Source organism: Erythrolamprus reginae, chromosome 3 (genome assembly GCF_031021105.1).
Source record: "Erythrolamprus reginae isolate rEryReg1 chromosome 3, rEryReg1.hap1, whole genome shotgun sequence".
Taxonomy (NCBI): Eukaryota; Metazoa; Chordata; class Lepidosauria; order Squamata; family Dipsadidae; genus Erythrolamprus; species Erythrolamprus reginae.
The window spans coordinates 258,170,462-258,183,510 of record NC_091952.1 but is presented as its reverse complement, the minus strand read 5'-3'; the positions used below and the strand labels follow the sequence as shown (position 1 = coordinate 258,183,510).

The 13,049-nt window shown below is 51.3% G+C and overlaps 1 protein-coding gene across 1 annotated transcript in view; it reads right to left on the bottom strand.

Moving 5' to 3' along the window:
- Positions 1-580: 580 nt before the first annotated feature.
- PPP1R16A (protein phosphatase 1 regulatory subunit 16A) overlaps positions 581-13,049 on the bottom strand; it is a 54,597-nt gene continuing 42,128 nt past the window's right edge. Inside the window, 7 exon segments of the mRNA XM_070748463.1 lie at positions 581-5,767; positions 8,127-8,280; positions 10,021-10,150; positions 11,053-11,128; positions 11,252-11,377; positions 11,961-12,050; positions 12,052-12,086. Of these exon segments, the coding sequence (XP_070604564.1) occupies positions 5,390-5,767; positions 8,127-8,280; positions 10,021-10,150; positions 11,053-11,128; positions 11,252-11,377; positions 11,961-12,050; positions 12,052-12,086 (989 nt within the window). The 3' untranslated portion in view covers positions 581-5,389.

Sequence of the window (13,049 nt, the reverse complement as noted above, 5' to 3'; positions counted from 1 at the left end):
TCTGTCGCTCTTCTCTGCACTTTCATGCCAATGTTGTGTGCTGGTGAGTTTCATTGAACTGTAAGTTTTGTCAAGCTGCCAGAAACACTTATTATTAATTGGATTTCCAGGACTGAGATGAATGACTCTTTCTGGCTCACAGCCCGTTTTCTCTTACCCCCAGCAAATTAGAGAGAGAGATGCTACCAGCATGAAAATTCTTTAGCGTTACCCCAGTGTTTCCCAACCTTGGCAACTTGAAGATATTTGGACTTCAACTCCCAGAATTCCCCAGCCAGGGGATGCTGGCTGGGGAATTCTGGGAGTTGAAGTCCAGATATCTCCAAGTTGCCAAGGTTGGGAAACACTATGTTAACCAGTTTATTGCACCAACTTGTTTTACCAATAGATTTTGTTGATTGAATTTTGGACAGCGGGTGTGGCTCTTTTATTTCTGATCGTTGACCCATCTGGACAGAACACTGACCTCTGCCACCCTCTCCTGCCTCCCCCAAACCAGGAATCCGAACAATCCCATCCCTTTTCTTGATGGGATGCACAGACAGTAGCGGAGACGCAGAGAGGAGACACAACCAGCCGGGAGTTTTCCAAAAGGCCTTTTAATGATAGAAAAGGGGGCAAAGCAGAAGCCGCTGCTCATTCCCAGGCCGGGAGCTGTTGCAGCCATCTACCCACCCAAACAATGCAATAAGGCAACGGCAGCACGACACACAGAAACCTTCCATCAAGACAGAATGAAAAACACAGGAGCCAAAAGGCAGAAGAGAAAGTGAGGCTGGGTTTTTCCCCCTCCGTTTGGTCAGGAAACTTGCATTTTCACTTGCAATTAAGGTTTTTTTTCAAGTATTCCAAGCCTGGTTTGTTTCCAGGTTTGTTTAGGGAAAAAGTATCCCCCCCCCTGGCCACCCAAAATGACCCCACTCAAAGGCACCTTGGCCAAGAGGCATTCGCTCTGCTCCATTCGTTCATGTAGGGGAGAGAAAATACGGGAAAATGCGGCATTTCTAACCAAAAAGGCCCAAGAACACAGGACATAAGAGAGAGTCCTCGTCTTACGAGTCCTCGTCTTACGACTTAGCTCTGTTGCTAAGTGAGAGACATTTGTTAAGTGAATTTTATGTCCCTTTACAATTGCCAGTTGTTAAGTGAATCACTGCAATTGTTAAAACTAACGGCACGGTCGTTAAATGAATCTGGTTTCCCCATTCACTTTCTTTGACGGACGGTCACAAAAGGGATCACTCGGCCCTGGACAACCGTCGTTAAGTGAGATTCAATTGCCAGGTGCTGAATTTTGATCACAGGACCACAGGGATTAATTTAAATTTTTAATTCATTTATTAGATTTGTGAGCCACCCAACTCCTTTCGGACCCTGGGCAGCAGGATGTTCTGTGTAGTTGTAACTGTGAAAAAGTCATAGGTCACTATCTTCAGTGCTGTATGGTTGTTAAGCCAAGCACGGCCTGCGGTCCAATGTTGGGAGTACCAGATCAGAACCAGAGAGAAGGATTGAGCTGCGCTCCCAGCAGATGAGTCCAAAATGAGCGATCAGCGTGGCCATGCAGCTCTGGAAGGCACACAAAATTCTTGGATCCTTCGCTCAAAGGATGACCAGCAGGAAAAAGGATTAAGAAAAGCCGCAATCCCGCTGTGTGAAGCTTTGGTCAGGACCCATCCAGAATACGGGGTCCAGATCTGGAAACCTCGCTTATTTAAAAAGGCAATTGATAAGGTTGAACAAGTCCAGAGATGGATGGCCAAAACGGTCCGAGGGACAAGACCTATCAGCACAGAATGGAGGAACCCAATATGAACTTCCTGGAGAGGAAAATGGGGAGGGGAGGGGAGGGGACCAAGACATTTTCATATATACTGCTCAAAAAAATCAAGGGAACCCTCAAAGAACCCATCCTAGATCTGAAGGAATGAAATATTCTCACTGAATTCTTTGTTCTGTGCAAAGTTGAATGTGAACCACAGCAGGTGAAATTGATTGTCAATCATTGTCGCTTCCTAAGTGGACAGTTTGATTTCACAGAAGTTTGATTTACTTGGAGTTATATTGTGTTGTTCTAAGTGTTCCTTTTATTTTTTGTGAGCAGTGTATTAAGGGGTGGGAATAAGGGGCTATTTAACCCCAGAGAACTTTTGCTTGGAGGCGAGTGAAAACTAGATGGTCAGGCCAAAGCCACCGGTTTGAGTTGGAGACTTTGGCCTGCCACAAGTAGAATACTAGCCACAACAAATTATTTCCAGAGGATTCAAGGTCATCCTTTGTTCAGCACCAGCCGGACGTTCAGGGGAGGAAAGTGGACACTGAACGAACCGGAGTAGTCCATGTGATGAACTTGTGGGTGGGGGAATGAGAGATGGACCTTGACCTGAGTGGAGAACTGTAGGAAAAGTTAAAATCGGGTCGAGTACAGTTCATAGCCAACATGGCTCTGTTAATAAATTGCAACTTGGAGGGAGGCCAAGCGTTGGACTCTGATTTATTTCTCGGATGCTAACTGGAACGCTGACATGGGCTTTCCGCGTTCTTGATTTTTGCTGAAGATTGAAAATACGAGTGAAGGCGGATGTGCCTGTCCCAGGAGAACGTTGCAGGATCCAGTCTGGGTCGGTCCCTAGGATCAAAGATCTAGTCTTCTAAAATAGATGAGGAAGGGTTGGAGGATTTAGGTTTGGCTAGTGTAGGGAGTGTCTGGGCGCGGAAAGGCAAAAGGGGGCGCTTCGCCCCGGCTGGATCAACTCGGCTTCAGCCAAACTGAGGAAAGGTACCGGCTACAAAGTGAGCAAGTGAGAGGAGAGGGAGCCCTTCAGCATGGGAAGGAAGGGGAAGCAGGGAGCAGCAGCAGCAGCCTTTCGGTCAAAGGAGCGGGAGGTTCCCCTCTCGCCCGCCCGGGTTTCTCTCTCTGGCGCAGTGTATGGGAGGCAGCCTCGCACCGGGTTTATTGGAGGTGGAAGCCCCTCTCAGCTGCCTCAGAGTCCCTCCTTTTTCTTTTAAAGCCTTAAAGTTTTGGATATTTTTGATTCCCCTCCCCTCACTTTCTTCCTTCGGCAGCGACTGTCGTCCTCCTCTTCTTCCTCCTCCCACCCAAATTCTTTCCTAATGGGTTTGCACAAATTATTTGCTTTTACATTGATTCCTATGGGAAAAACATTCATTTGTCTGGGCTGCTATAAGGCAGGGGGTTGGATAGATGATCTCCAAGGTCCCTTCCAGCTCTGGGATTCTCTCTCTCTCTCTCTCTCTCTCTCTCTCTCTCTCTTTCCTTCCTTCTCTCTCTCTGTATATATATACATATATATACATACTATATATTTTTCTGTTGAATTCAGCAAAATATGTTACATACATACATACATATAACTTTCTCTCCCCAATAAAAGATTAGACATTCAGTGGTCTGGGCTGGTATAAGGCAGGGGGTTGGATAGAAAGTCTCCAAGATCCCGTCCAGCCTTAAAATTCTATGGTTTTCTCTCTGTCTATCTCTCTCTCTCTCTCTCTCACACACACACACACACACCTCTACCTGCCCTTGGGTACCAAGGGAAAGAGGTGAGCATCTCCCCCAGGCCCCATTCACCCTGATACCAAGTCCAAGGCTGTTTGGAGGCCGGGGAAGCTGCCCCCAAAGACCTGCCGCTTCCTCCCCCCTCCGGTCCCCCCAGGCTTCCCCAGGGCCTTCCGGCTGGCCCACCCTTGCCGCACAGAAGAGGCCGGTGGGGTGGGGGCAGCTGCCAGGGCTATGGGTTGCACTGGCTCGCAGCCCCTGGGCTTAAGGCTACTGACTTTGGGATTGCCAAAGGCAGACAGTCACCAGGGGGAGCCAAAGAAAGGCTCGCTGCTGCCCTCCAGTGATCCCCGGGGGTTTTGCAGCCGGGACTGCATGGGTGCTGGCAGAATCCGGTCCTGCGCTGCCCTCCGCTCGGCTCCTCCTGCAGCCAAAGGGAGGGAGCTGGACCTGCGTGGCACCACTGCCTGCCTCACCCACGCAAGGTTAGGACGGGAATTGAAAATGGGTCGGCCAGTGTTGTATTGTGGCTGTGCAAATCGATGGTGAGGCCACACTTGGAGTCCTGTGTACAGTTCTGGTCCCAGCACCTCAAGGAGGATAGAATAGAAAAGGTGCAAAAAAGGGGCCACAAGGAAATGATCCAGGAAATGGAGCCCCCCCACTTATGAAACCAGGTTGCAAGGCCTTGGACTCTTCAGCCTTGAGAGACGGCGTTGAAGGGGAGACTTGGTCAAAGTGTATAAAATCCTGCATGGGACAGAAAAGGTGGAGAGAGAAAAATTCTCTTGTCTATCCCCCAATCCTAGGACGAGGGGCCCCTCCCCAAAGCTCAGGTGAGAAAGTGAGGACAAATCAAGGGAGATATTTCTCCACCCAGAGGGTCCTTGGTTGATGGGATTCCTTTCCAGAAGAGGTCGTGACAGCTGTCAGCCTGGATAGATTCAAGGCAGGATGAGACAGATTCAGGGATGCCGAGTGTATCCATGGTGGTTATTGAAACGGATGTCCATGTGCCGCCTCTATGTTGGTTGAGGCAGGCAGGGTTTCTTTGGGTCCCATTGGTTGGGGGTCAAGGGAAAGGGAGGGCCTTGCCTTCTCTTCCTGCTCAAGATCCCCATGGACAATTGGGGGGCCACTGGAGGCCACAGAAGGCTGGACTCGATGGGCTTTGGCCCCATTCAGCAGGGCTCTTCTTAGGTTCTTGTGAACACCGTCAGAGAGGAGAGTGGCGGGTGCTGGCAGACTGACATGTCATCACCGCTACTGTCTTTGCCGGGCACCTGCAGACGATGCCTCCTGGGCACCACCATACTGACTGGGCCTCGGTGCCAGGCCAAGTTGCTGCATCCCCAGCCATTTGTCCGCAGCATTTGAGCAGGGGGTTGGTCTAGATGACCTCCAAGGGCCCTTCCAACTCTTCAGGGAGGGAGGTGGGCATTGGTGCAACAGAAGGGAACCCCCAGGAGAGTTCTGGTTCCCACAGTGACCGTTGGCCAGGACTGGCACCTGGAGGAGGGACATTTGCTGTCGTGGTCTGTGGACGTGTGGCTACGCTTGCATTTCTTGCATCCAGGTGGGTCTGCCTGGACCCTCCCCACCCCACAGTGAAGCTCTGCAGGTGACCCACCGACTGCTGTGGGGCGCCCCAATTTCCGCCGAGTGGGGCCTTCCGCCCTCCCTGAGATCTCCGTTGACTGTCCGGGCGTCAGAAGAACATAAGCCCAATTCGGACGCCGAGGGTCTTCTCGCAAGGCAAGTGGAATCCCACCTCCAGGTGCAGACAAGGGCTGGGGCCGCCCCCTCACCCTCTCAAACCAGCTCAGGCACCGGGGACGCCGGCCTGGCCCAAGAGGAATGGACCGCTCACATCAGCCGGCAGCATCGCCTCTTCTGAGCCGGCCTCTCTTCGGCCGGAGCGGTCAGCTTGAGGAGTGGGGGGTCTCCGCTGGCTGTCGTGAAGTATATGGAGTTAGGCTCTGCCTGGGGGGCCGGAGGGGGGGCCTGGACGGTGGGGCTGGGCGGGAACTCTTCCATGGGGGACCGTTGCAGCTTGGCCGCCGCCCGCTGCCGCTTGAGGTCCGCTAAGGTGTGGTGGGCTTTCTCCTTGCTGAGGCCGGACGTCAGGTCCTCCTGGGCAGCCAGCTGGTAGGAAGAGGGGCGGTCCGGCCGTTTGGGGTAGAAGGAGTGAGGGTGGGCCGTGCCGTTACGTTCCTCCGGGCCTCCGGCTTCTGCTTTGGGTTCCTGCCAGGATACAGAGAAGAAAGGACTAAGCTGAGCAGAAGACCCCCCCCCTTTGCCCCCCAGGAACACCCTAACTACACATTGCTGGGCTCACTCCAAGCATCTAGGTAGGGGAGGCTCTGAGGCTGGGGGCCAAGGTCAGAAGTCAGCTTACAAAATAATACTATAGAGGGATATAGCATTGCTTCCAGCTGTACGGATTCAGCTCCAGTGATCTTAGAAGCCGATGTCTTAGAAGAACTTGAAAGATTAAAGATAAATAAGGCAATGGGTCCAGATGGCATTCACCCCAGAGTTCTTAAAGAACTCAGATCTGTCATTGCTACCCCCCTGACTGATTTGTTTAACCAATCCTTGTTAACAGGAGATGTTCCTGAGGATTGGAGAATGGCCAGTGTTGTGCCTATCCACAAGAAGGGTAGTAGAGAAGAAGCTGGTAACTACAGGCCAGTTAGCTTGACATCAGTTGTAGTTAAAATGATGGAGACTCTACTCAAAAAGAGGATAAATCAGCACCTAAAAAACAATAACTTATTGGACCCAAACCAGCATGGCTTTACTGAAGGCAAATCATGTCAGACTAATCTCATTGAGTTCTTTGACTATGTCACAAAGGTGTTGGATCAAGGTGGTGCCGTGGATATTGCCTACCTGGACTTCAGCAAAGCCTTTGATACGGTTCCACATAAAGAGCTGATAGATAAATTAGTGAAGATTGGACTTAATCCCTGGATAGTTCAGTGGATTTGCAGCTGGCTGAAGCATAGACATCAGAGAGTTATTGTTAATGGCGAGTATTCTGAGCAGAGACAGGCTACAAGCGGTGTGCCACAAGGATCTGTTCTGGGTCCTATTCTTTTTAATATGTTTGTGAGTGACATAGGGGAAGGTCTGGTAGGGAAGGTTTGCCTATTTGCCGATGACTCTAAAGTGTGCAATAGGGTTGGTATTCCTGGAGGCGTCTGTAATATGGTAAATGATTTAGCTTTACTAGATAAATGGTCAAAGCAATGGAAACTGCAGTTTAATGTTTCCAAATGTAAAATAATGCACTTGGGGAAAAGGAATCCTCAATCTGAGTATTGTATTGGCAGTTCTGTGTTGGCAAATACTTCAAAAGAAAAGGATTTAGGGGTAGTGATTTCTGACAGTCTCAAAATGGGTGAACAGTGCAGTCAGGCGGTAGGGAAAGCAAGTAGGAAGCTTGGCTGCATAGCTAGAGGTATAACAAGCAGGAAGAGGGAGATTGTGATCCTGCTATATAGAGCGCTGGTGAGACCCCATTTGGAATAATACTGTGTCCAGTTCTGGAGACCTCACCTACAAAAAGAGACGGATCAAATTGAACAGTCCAAAGATGGGCTACAAAAAGGGTGGAAGGCCTTCAGCATGAAACTTATCAGATAAGACTTCATGATCTCCATCTGTAGAGTCTGGAAGACAGAAGGAAAAGGGGGGACAGGATCGAAACTCTAGAAAGAGTGCAGAGAAGAGCGACAAAGAGAATTAGGGGACTAGAGGTTAAAACATAGGAAGAACTGTTGCAGGAACTGGGCATGGCTAGTTTAATGGAAAGAAGGACCAGGGGAGACTTAATGAACTCCACCTGTAGAGTCTGGAGGACAGAAGGAAAAGGGGGGACAGGATCGAAACATTTAAATATGTTAAAGGGTTAAATAAGGTCCAGGGGGGAAGCAAACGCAAGAACAAGGGGACACAATCTGAGGTCAGTTGGGGGAAAGATCAGAAGCCACGTGAGAAAATATTATTTGACTGAAAGAGTCGTAGATGCTTGGAACAAACTTCCAGCAGATGTGGTAGATAAATCCAGAGTAACTGAATTGAAACCTGCCTGGGATAAACACAGATCCATCCTAAGATAAAATACAGGAAATAGTAGAAGGGCAGACTAGATGGACCAGGGGGTCTTTTTCTGTCCTCAGTCTTCTAGGTTTTCTATGTTTCTATCATGGGTGTTATACTTTTGAAGGAACGTGAAGGAGGGAATTTAATTAAAAGATAATGTATGTAACTGGATGACAAAAATGGGAAAAAATTTTTTTGCAACTTTCTTTCATGATTGATATTAGTTCCTAACAAAATACCGCATTTTATTCATGAAAAATAGATGGTCTACTGTACTGCTTGAATGTATGTTGAGAGAAAAATATATTTTTTTTAAAAAAAGGTGAGAAAGGTCAGAAAATGGGTCAAAATCCACAAATGCCTTGTTAAGCAACCAGGAACCCCAGGGCTGAATTGTGGTCGTAACTCGGGGACTGCCTGGAAACGAAAGAGCCTGGGAGGGAAGGGGCCGAGGCTTCCTCCCGAGTCTGGGCGAAGGGAAGGGGGCTCCCACCTGCCCTCGGAGCTGCCCGTCGGCCTGGCCGTCCTCGTCCTCCACCTCCGCCTCCGCCTCGCTCTGCCGCCGCTGCCACACGATGGCCTCCTTGGCATGCTCCTTCCGGTAGAGGTTGGTGCGCTGGGTCACACTCGCCCGCCTGACCACTTTCCTGGGGGGGGGGGTGGAAGGAGGCAGAGTTGAGGGTCCCCGAGGGGCCAGGAATTGGGGCCCCTTTCCCAATCCTCCCCCTCCTCCCTCTCTCCCTCCGTCTGTCACTGATGACGTTCCCTAGTTTGGGTCATGAAACGTCTGCAAGAAAGACACCCAGGACCCCACAGTCCTTCCTTCCCTCCTCCTTCTTCTCCTCTCCCTTCCCTCCCTACCTCCAACACTCCTTTCTTCCTCCCTCCACTGCATTTCTTCATTCCTTTCCTTTCTCTCTTCATTCCTTCCTTCCTTATTTCATTTGCTTCCTTCGCTCCCTTCCTCCCTCCCTTTCTTTTCCATTCCTTCCTTCCTCCCTCCCTCCTGTCCTCCCTTCCTTCCCCTCCTCTTCCTCCCCTTTCCTCCCTCCCTCCATTACTCCTTCTTCCCTCCCTCCCCTCCGTCTTTCCTCCCTACCTTCCTTTCCTTCCTTCTCCTCCTCCCTCCGACACTCCTTCCTCCCTCCCTCCCATCCTTCCTTCCTTTCTTTCCTTCCTTCCTTTGCTTCCTTCGTTCCCCTCCTCTCCCTTCCCTTCCCTCCCTCCATCACTCCTCCCTCCCTCCCCTCTGTCATCCTTCCTTTCCCTTCCTTCCTTCCTTTCCCTCCTTCCTTCCCCTCCTCTCCCTCCCCTCCCTACCTCCATCCCACCTTCCTTCCTTTCCATCCCTCCCCTTCCCTTCCTCCCTTCCCTGCAAACTGATGGTGCTACCTATGCTGTTTCCCCCCAAAATAAGACCTCCCCTGATCATAAGCCCCATTGGGCCTTGGAGTCCATGGCAATAAGGCCAAGCGCTTATTTCAGGGTTCAAAAAATATATATAAGGCAGGGTCTTATTTTTGGGAAAACATGGTAGTTGGGTCATGAAGCATCTGCAGGAAAACCACCAGCTGAGTTCGGACTCTTAATATGGCAATATATTGGCTGCAGGTGTTGCAGACTGCCACAAGAGGGAGCTACAGTTCACAGCTTATTTCTCTGCAGTTTCCTCTCTGTTTCTCTCTGTCTGGCTACTCACTGTTAGGTTAGCTCTGCAATCTCTCTGTATTATAGTCGTGTATTACAGTTAAAATGTGTTTAGGCTCCATATCTTTGTTTGCTGATTATGACAAAGACAGCTGATCAGAAAGACTATATACTTGGTAATATTTGGATTGTTATTCTGACTTATTATGTGTAGGACTTTAGACTGTTTATCTGAAGATGTTATTTCCCAAAGTAAACTTTAATTCAAGTTAGTATGTCTGTGTGTGGCTGAGTAGTTATTCACAACTCATCTCAATCTAAACGTTTCTGTGTGCGTACAACGTTGGTAGACAAGGATGACTCTGCTCATATATTAACAGGATTCTTCCTCCTCCTCCTCCTCCTCTTCCACACACCTCGCTCCCTTCTAGAACTGAAGATGTTCCCTAGTTGGGTCATGAAACATCTGAAAGAAACCCACCCAGCTCAGAGAGGAGGAGAAGGAAGAAGTAGCAGAGGACACAACAGCTGTGGGGATCTTGGAAACATAGGAGATTGACGGCAGGAAAAGACCTCATGGACTTGATGGACTATGAGGTCTTTTTCTGCCGTCAATCTTCTATGTTTCTAAGATCCCCACAGCTGTTGTCCTTTGCTGCTTCTTCCTTCTCCTCCTCCTCCTCCTCCTCTCCCTGCCAAACCCAGCCTGCCTCCCTCCCTCCCTCCCACCCAGAGCCCACCCTCGGCTGCCGGCACTGGACGTCCGGCGCTGCAGGAGGGTCTTCTGCTTGTCCTGGGATTTCATGATGGCATTCTGCTTGTGCTTCAGCTCCAGAAGTTTGCTCCGCACGTCCTCATTCACACACACATCTGGCAGGGGGGGGAAAGAGAAGCAAGCCTCAGTGCCCCCCCCCCCAAAAAACCTCTTGGCACTCAACAACGGCACCCTCTCAACATTTCACCCGTTTTCTAGAGCTCCACAAACGGCCCAAACCAGCCGCCTTCCCTCCATCTCTTTCGCATACCTCCCAGAGTCCAATACGATCTCACAGAGTCCGGTCAACTAAGCAATGCAGGCAGGCAGGCCTGCAGGGGAGGGCCTTCTCTGTGGCTGCCCTGGCTCTTTGGAACCAACTACCCCCCGATATCCATACTGCTCCCACCCTACTGGTCTTCTGAAAGGCCGTGAACACCTGGCTTTGCCGGCAGGCCTGGAGACCATGAGAGTAACATCTAGTCGCGGCCGAATTGCGATTTGCTTGGTATGTATGTGCGTATGACTGCACAGTGTATTCCGGGGTTTTCAAGCTGTAGTTCAGCAGTTCAAATCTCATCACCGACTCAAGGTTGGCTCAGCCTTCCCTCCTTCCGAGGTGGGTGAAATGGGGACCCAGATTGTTGGGGGCAGGAGGCTGTGTCTGTCAACCACTTGGAGAGGGCTGGGAAACCACTGTGAAGTGGTATATAAGTCCAAATGCTAAATGCTACCCATCCATGCATCTAGGTATCTATCCATCCTTCCCTGGTGGGTCAAATGAGGAGCCAGAGTGTTGGGGGCCAGAGGCTGAGTCTGTCAACCGCTTAGAGAGGGTTGTGAAAGCTCTGTGAAGCGGGATATAAGTCTAAAATGCTAAATGCTATTTTGCACCCCAGCTACATCAGCAGACGAAGGGCCTGCAGGGTGAACAGCCCAGTCCTGGCCTGCTTAGGGGTCACCTGAGACTGCCCGGCTGCCCCTCCCTCCCTCCCTCCCTCCGGCCCCTCTTGCTCACCCAGCGGACTCTCCTCCAGCACCGACTTCCCGTTGAAATCTGCTCCGTGGGCCACCAGCAGCTCCACCAAGGGGATCTGTCGGCCACAGAGAGAGGGGTTCAGGGGAGGCATGAAGGGGAGAGCCACCCTGGCCTGGTCCTGTGAGGGACCCCCCACCAGAAAACCCCACCACCACCACGAGGACTTAGGGGCCCTCACCTGGCCCCAGCAAGCGGCGGCGTGAAGCGGCTGCCACCCGTCCTGGTCCCTGGCGCTCAGGCTGGCCTGGTGTTCTATCAGGAGCTCCGCGGCTTCCAGGTAGCCATTGGCGGAAGCGATGTGCAGCTGTGGGGGGCAGAGAAAAGGGGGCGCTGGTCCTTTGGGAGGAGGGAAGGGGCACTGCGCAGGGGTGGTCGGGCAGGCATGGGGCTGAGCCTCACCTGAGCCACACGGGGAGGGGCCTCGTGGGGCTAAGCGGAGGTGGGCCGAGTCCCCGAGGGTCTGGCCAGAGGTGCCAGCACCCAGGCCGGCTTCTACCCTGCTCCTGCGGCCATCTCGGAAGGAGTGAGAGAGAGAGAGAGAAAGGAAGAAAGCACAGAGGTTTTACAGAGAAAGAAGCTGGGAGGGAGGGAGGGAGATGAAAAAGGACAGAGGGAAGGGATGGAGGGATGGATGGAAAGAAGGAGGGAGGCAGGAGGGAGGAAGAAAGGAGGGAGGGAGGAAAGGAAATTGGAGGAAAGAAAGAAGGAAGGAGATGAAAAGGGAGAGGGAAGAGATGGAGAGATGGAGAGATGGAGAGATGGAAGGAAGGAAGGAAGGAAGGAAGGAAGGAAGGAAGGAAGGAAGGAAGGAAGGAAGGAAGGAAGGAAGGAAAGAGGAAGGGAGGTTTCAGGACTCTTTCATCCCAAGGGTCCCGGATCCCCCTCACCAGGGTGGCCTTGTGGTCCAGGGGGGTGTCCAGATCGGCCCCTTCCTTCACCAACCGCTGGATGTCCTTCACCATGGTGCCCTCCACGGCCCGAGCGGGCCTCCTCGATGGTGGCCTGAGTGATGTCTACGGAGAGGAAGACCAGCGTAGAGTCAGTCTGGAAAAGGGGTAGGAGTTGGGGTCTGGGGCTGCCCCAAAGAGGAAGAAACTCCCCCCCCTGCCACAGAATTCCCCTCCTCCTCCTCGGCCAGAGGCACTACTGGTGAATGGATACCTCGGCCCTACAGGGGCAAAAGAGGTCAAAGGTCAGATGGTTGGTAAGCGAAGCCGGCTCCTCCCATTGCCTTTGCTCGTGACACAGACACACACCCCGGACATGAGCAAATGTATAAGTCATTTACCAAGCATCCAAATGTGGATCAGGTAACCCTGGGGATAAGACTCCTTCCCTCCCCCCCTCCTTCTTTTCTTCCTCTCATTCCCTTCCTTCTTTCCTTCCTTCCTCTTTCCTTCCTTTCTTCCTCCCTCCCATCCATCCACCCATCATCCATCCATCTTTTCTTCTTCTCATTCCCTTCCTCCCTCCCTTCCTATTCCTATAAGTATGGGAAATGGTTTAAATCACTTTTTTTCAGCACCGTTGTAACTTTGATGTCTCTAAACAAATGACTGAACACTTAAAAGAACCTAAGAAGAGCCCTGCGGAATGGGGCCCAAGCCCCTCGAGTCCAGCATTCTGTGTCCACAGTGGCCCCCCCAATTGTCCCTGGGGATCTTGAGCAGAAAGAGAAGGCAAGACCCTCCCTTTCCCCTGACCCCCAACAAAGGGGACCCAAGGGGACCCTGCCTGCCACAGTCAACAGAGGTGGCACTTGTACATCCATTTCAATCACCACCTATGATACACTCGGCATCCCTGAATCTGTCTCATCCTGCCTTGAAGCTCTCCAGGCTGACAGCTGTCACACCTTCGTCCCAGTATTGTGTGATAAAGAAAATATTTTTTCTCTATCCACCTTTTCTATTCCATGCAAGATTTTATACCTTTCAATCAAGTCGCCCCTTTAATGCCGTCTTTCAAGGCTGAAG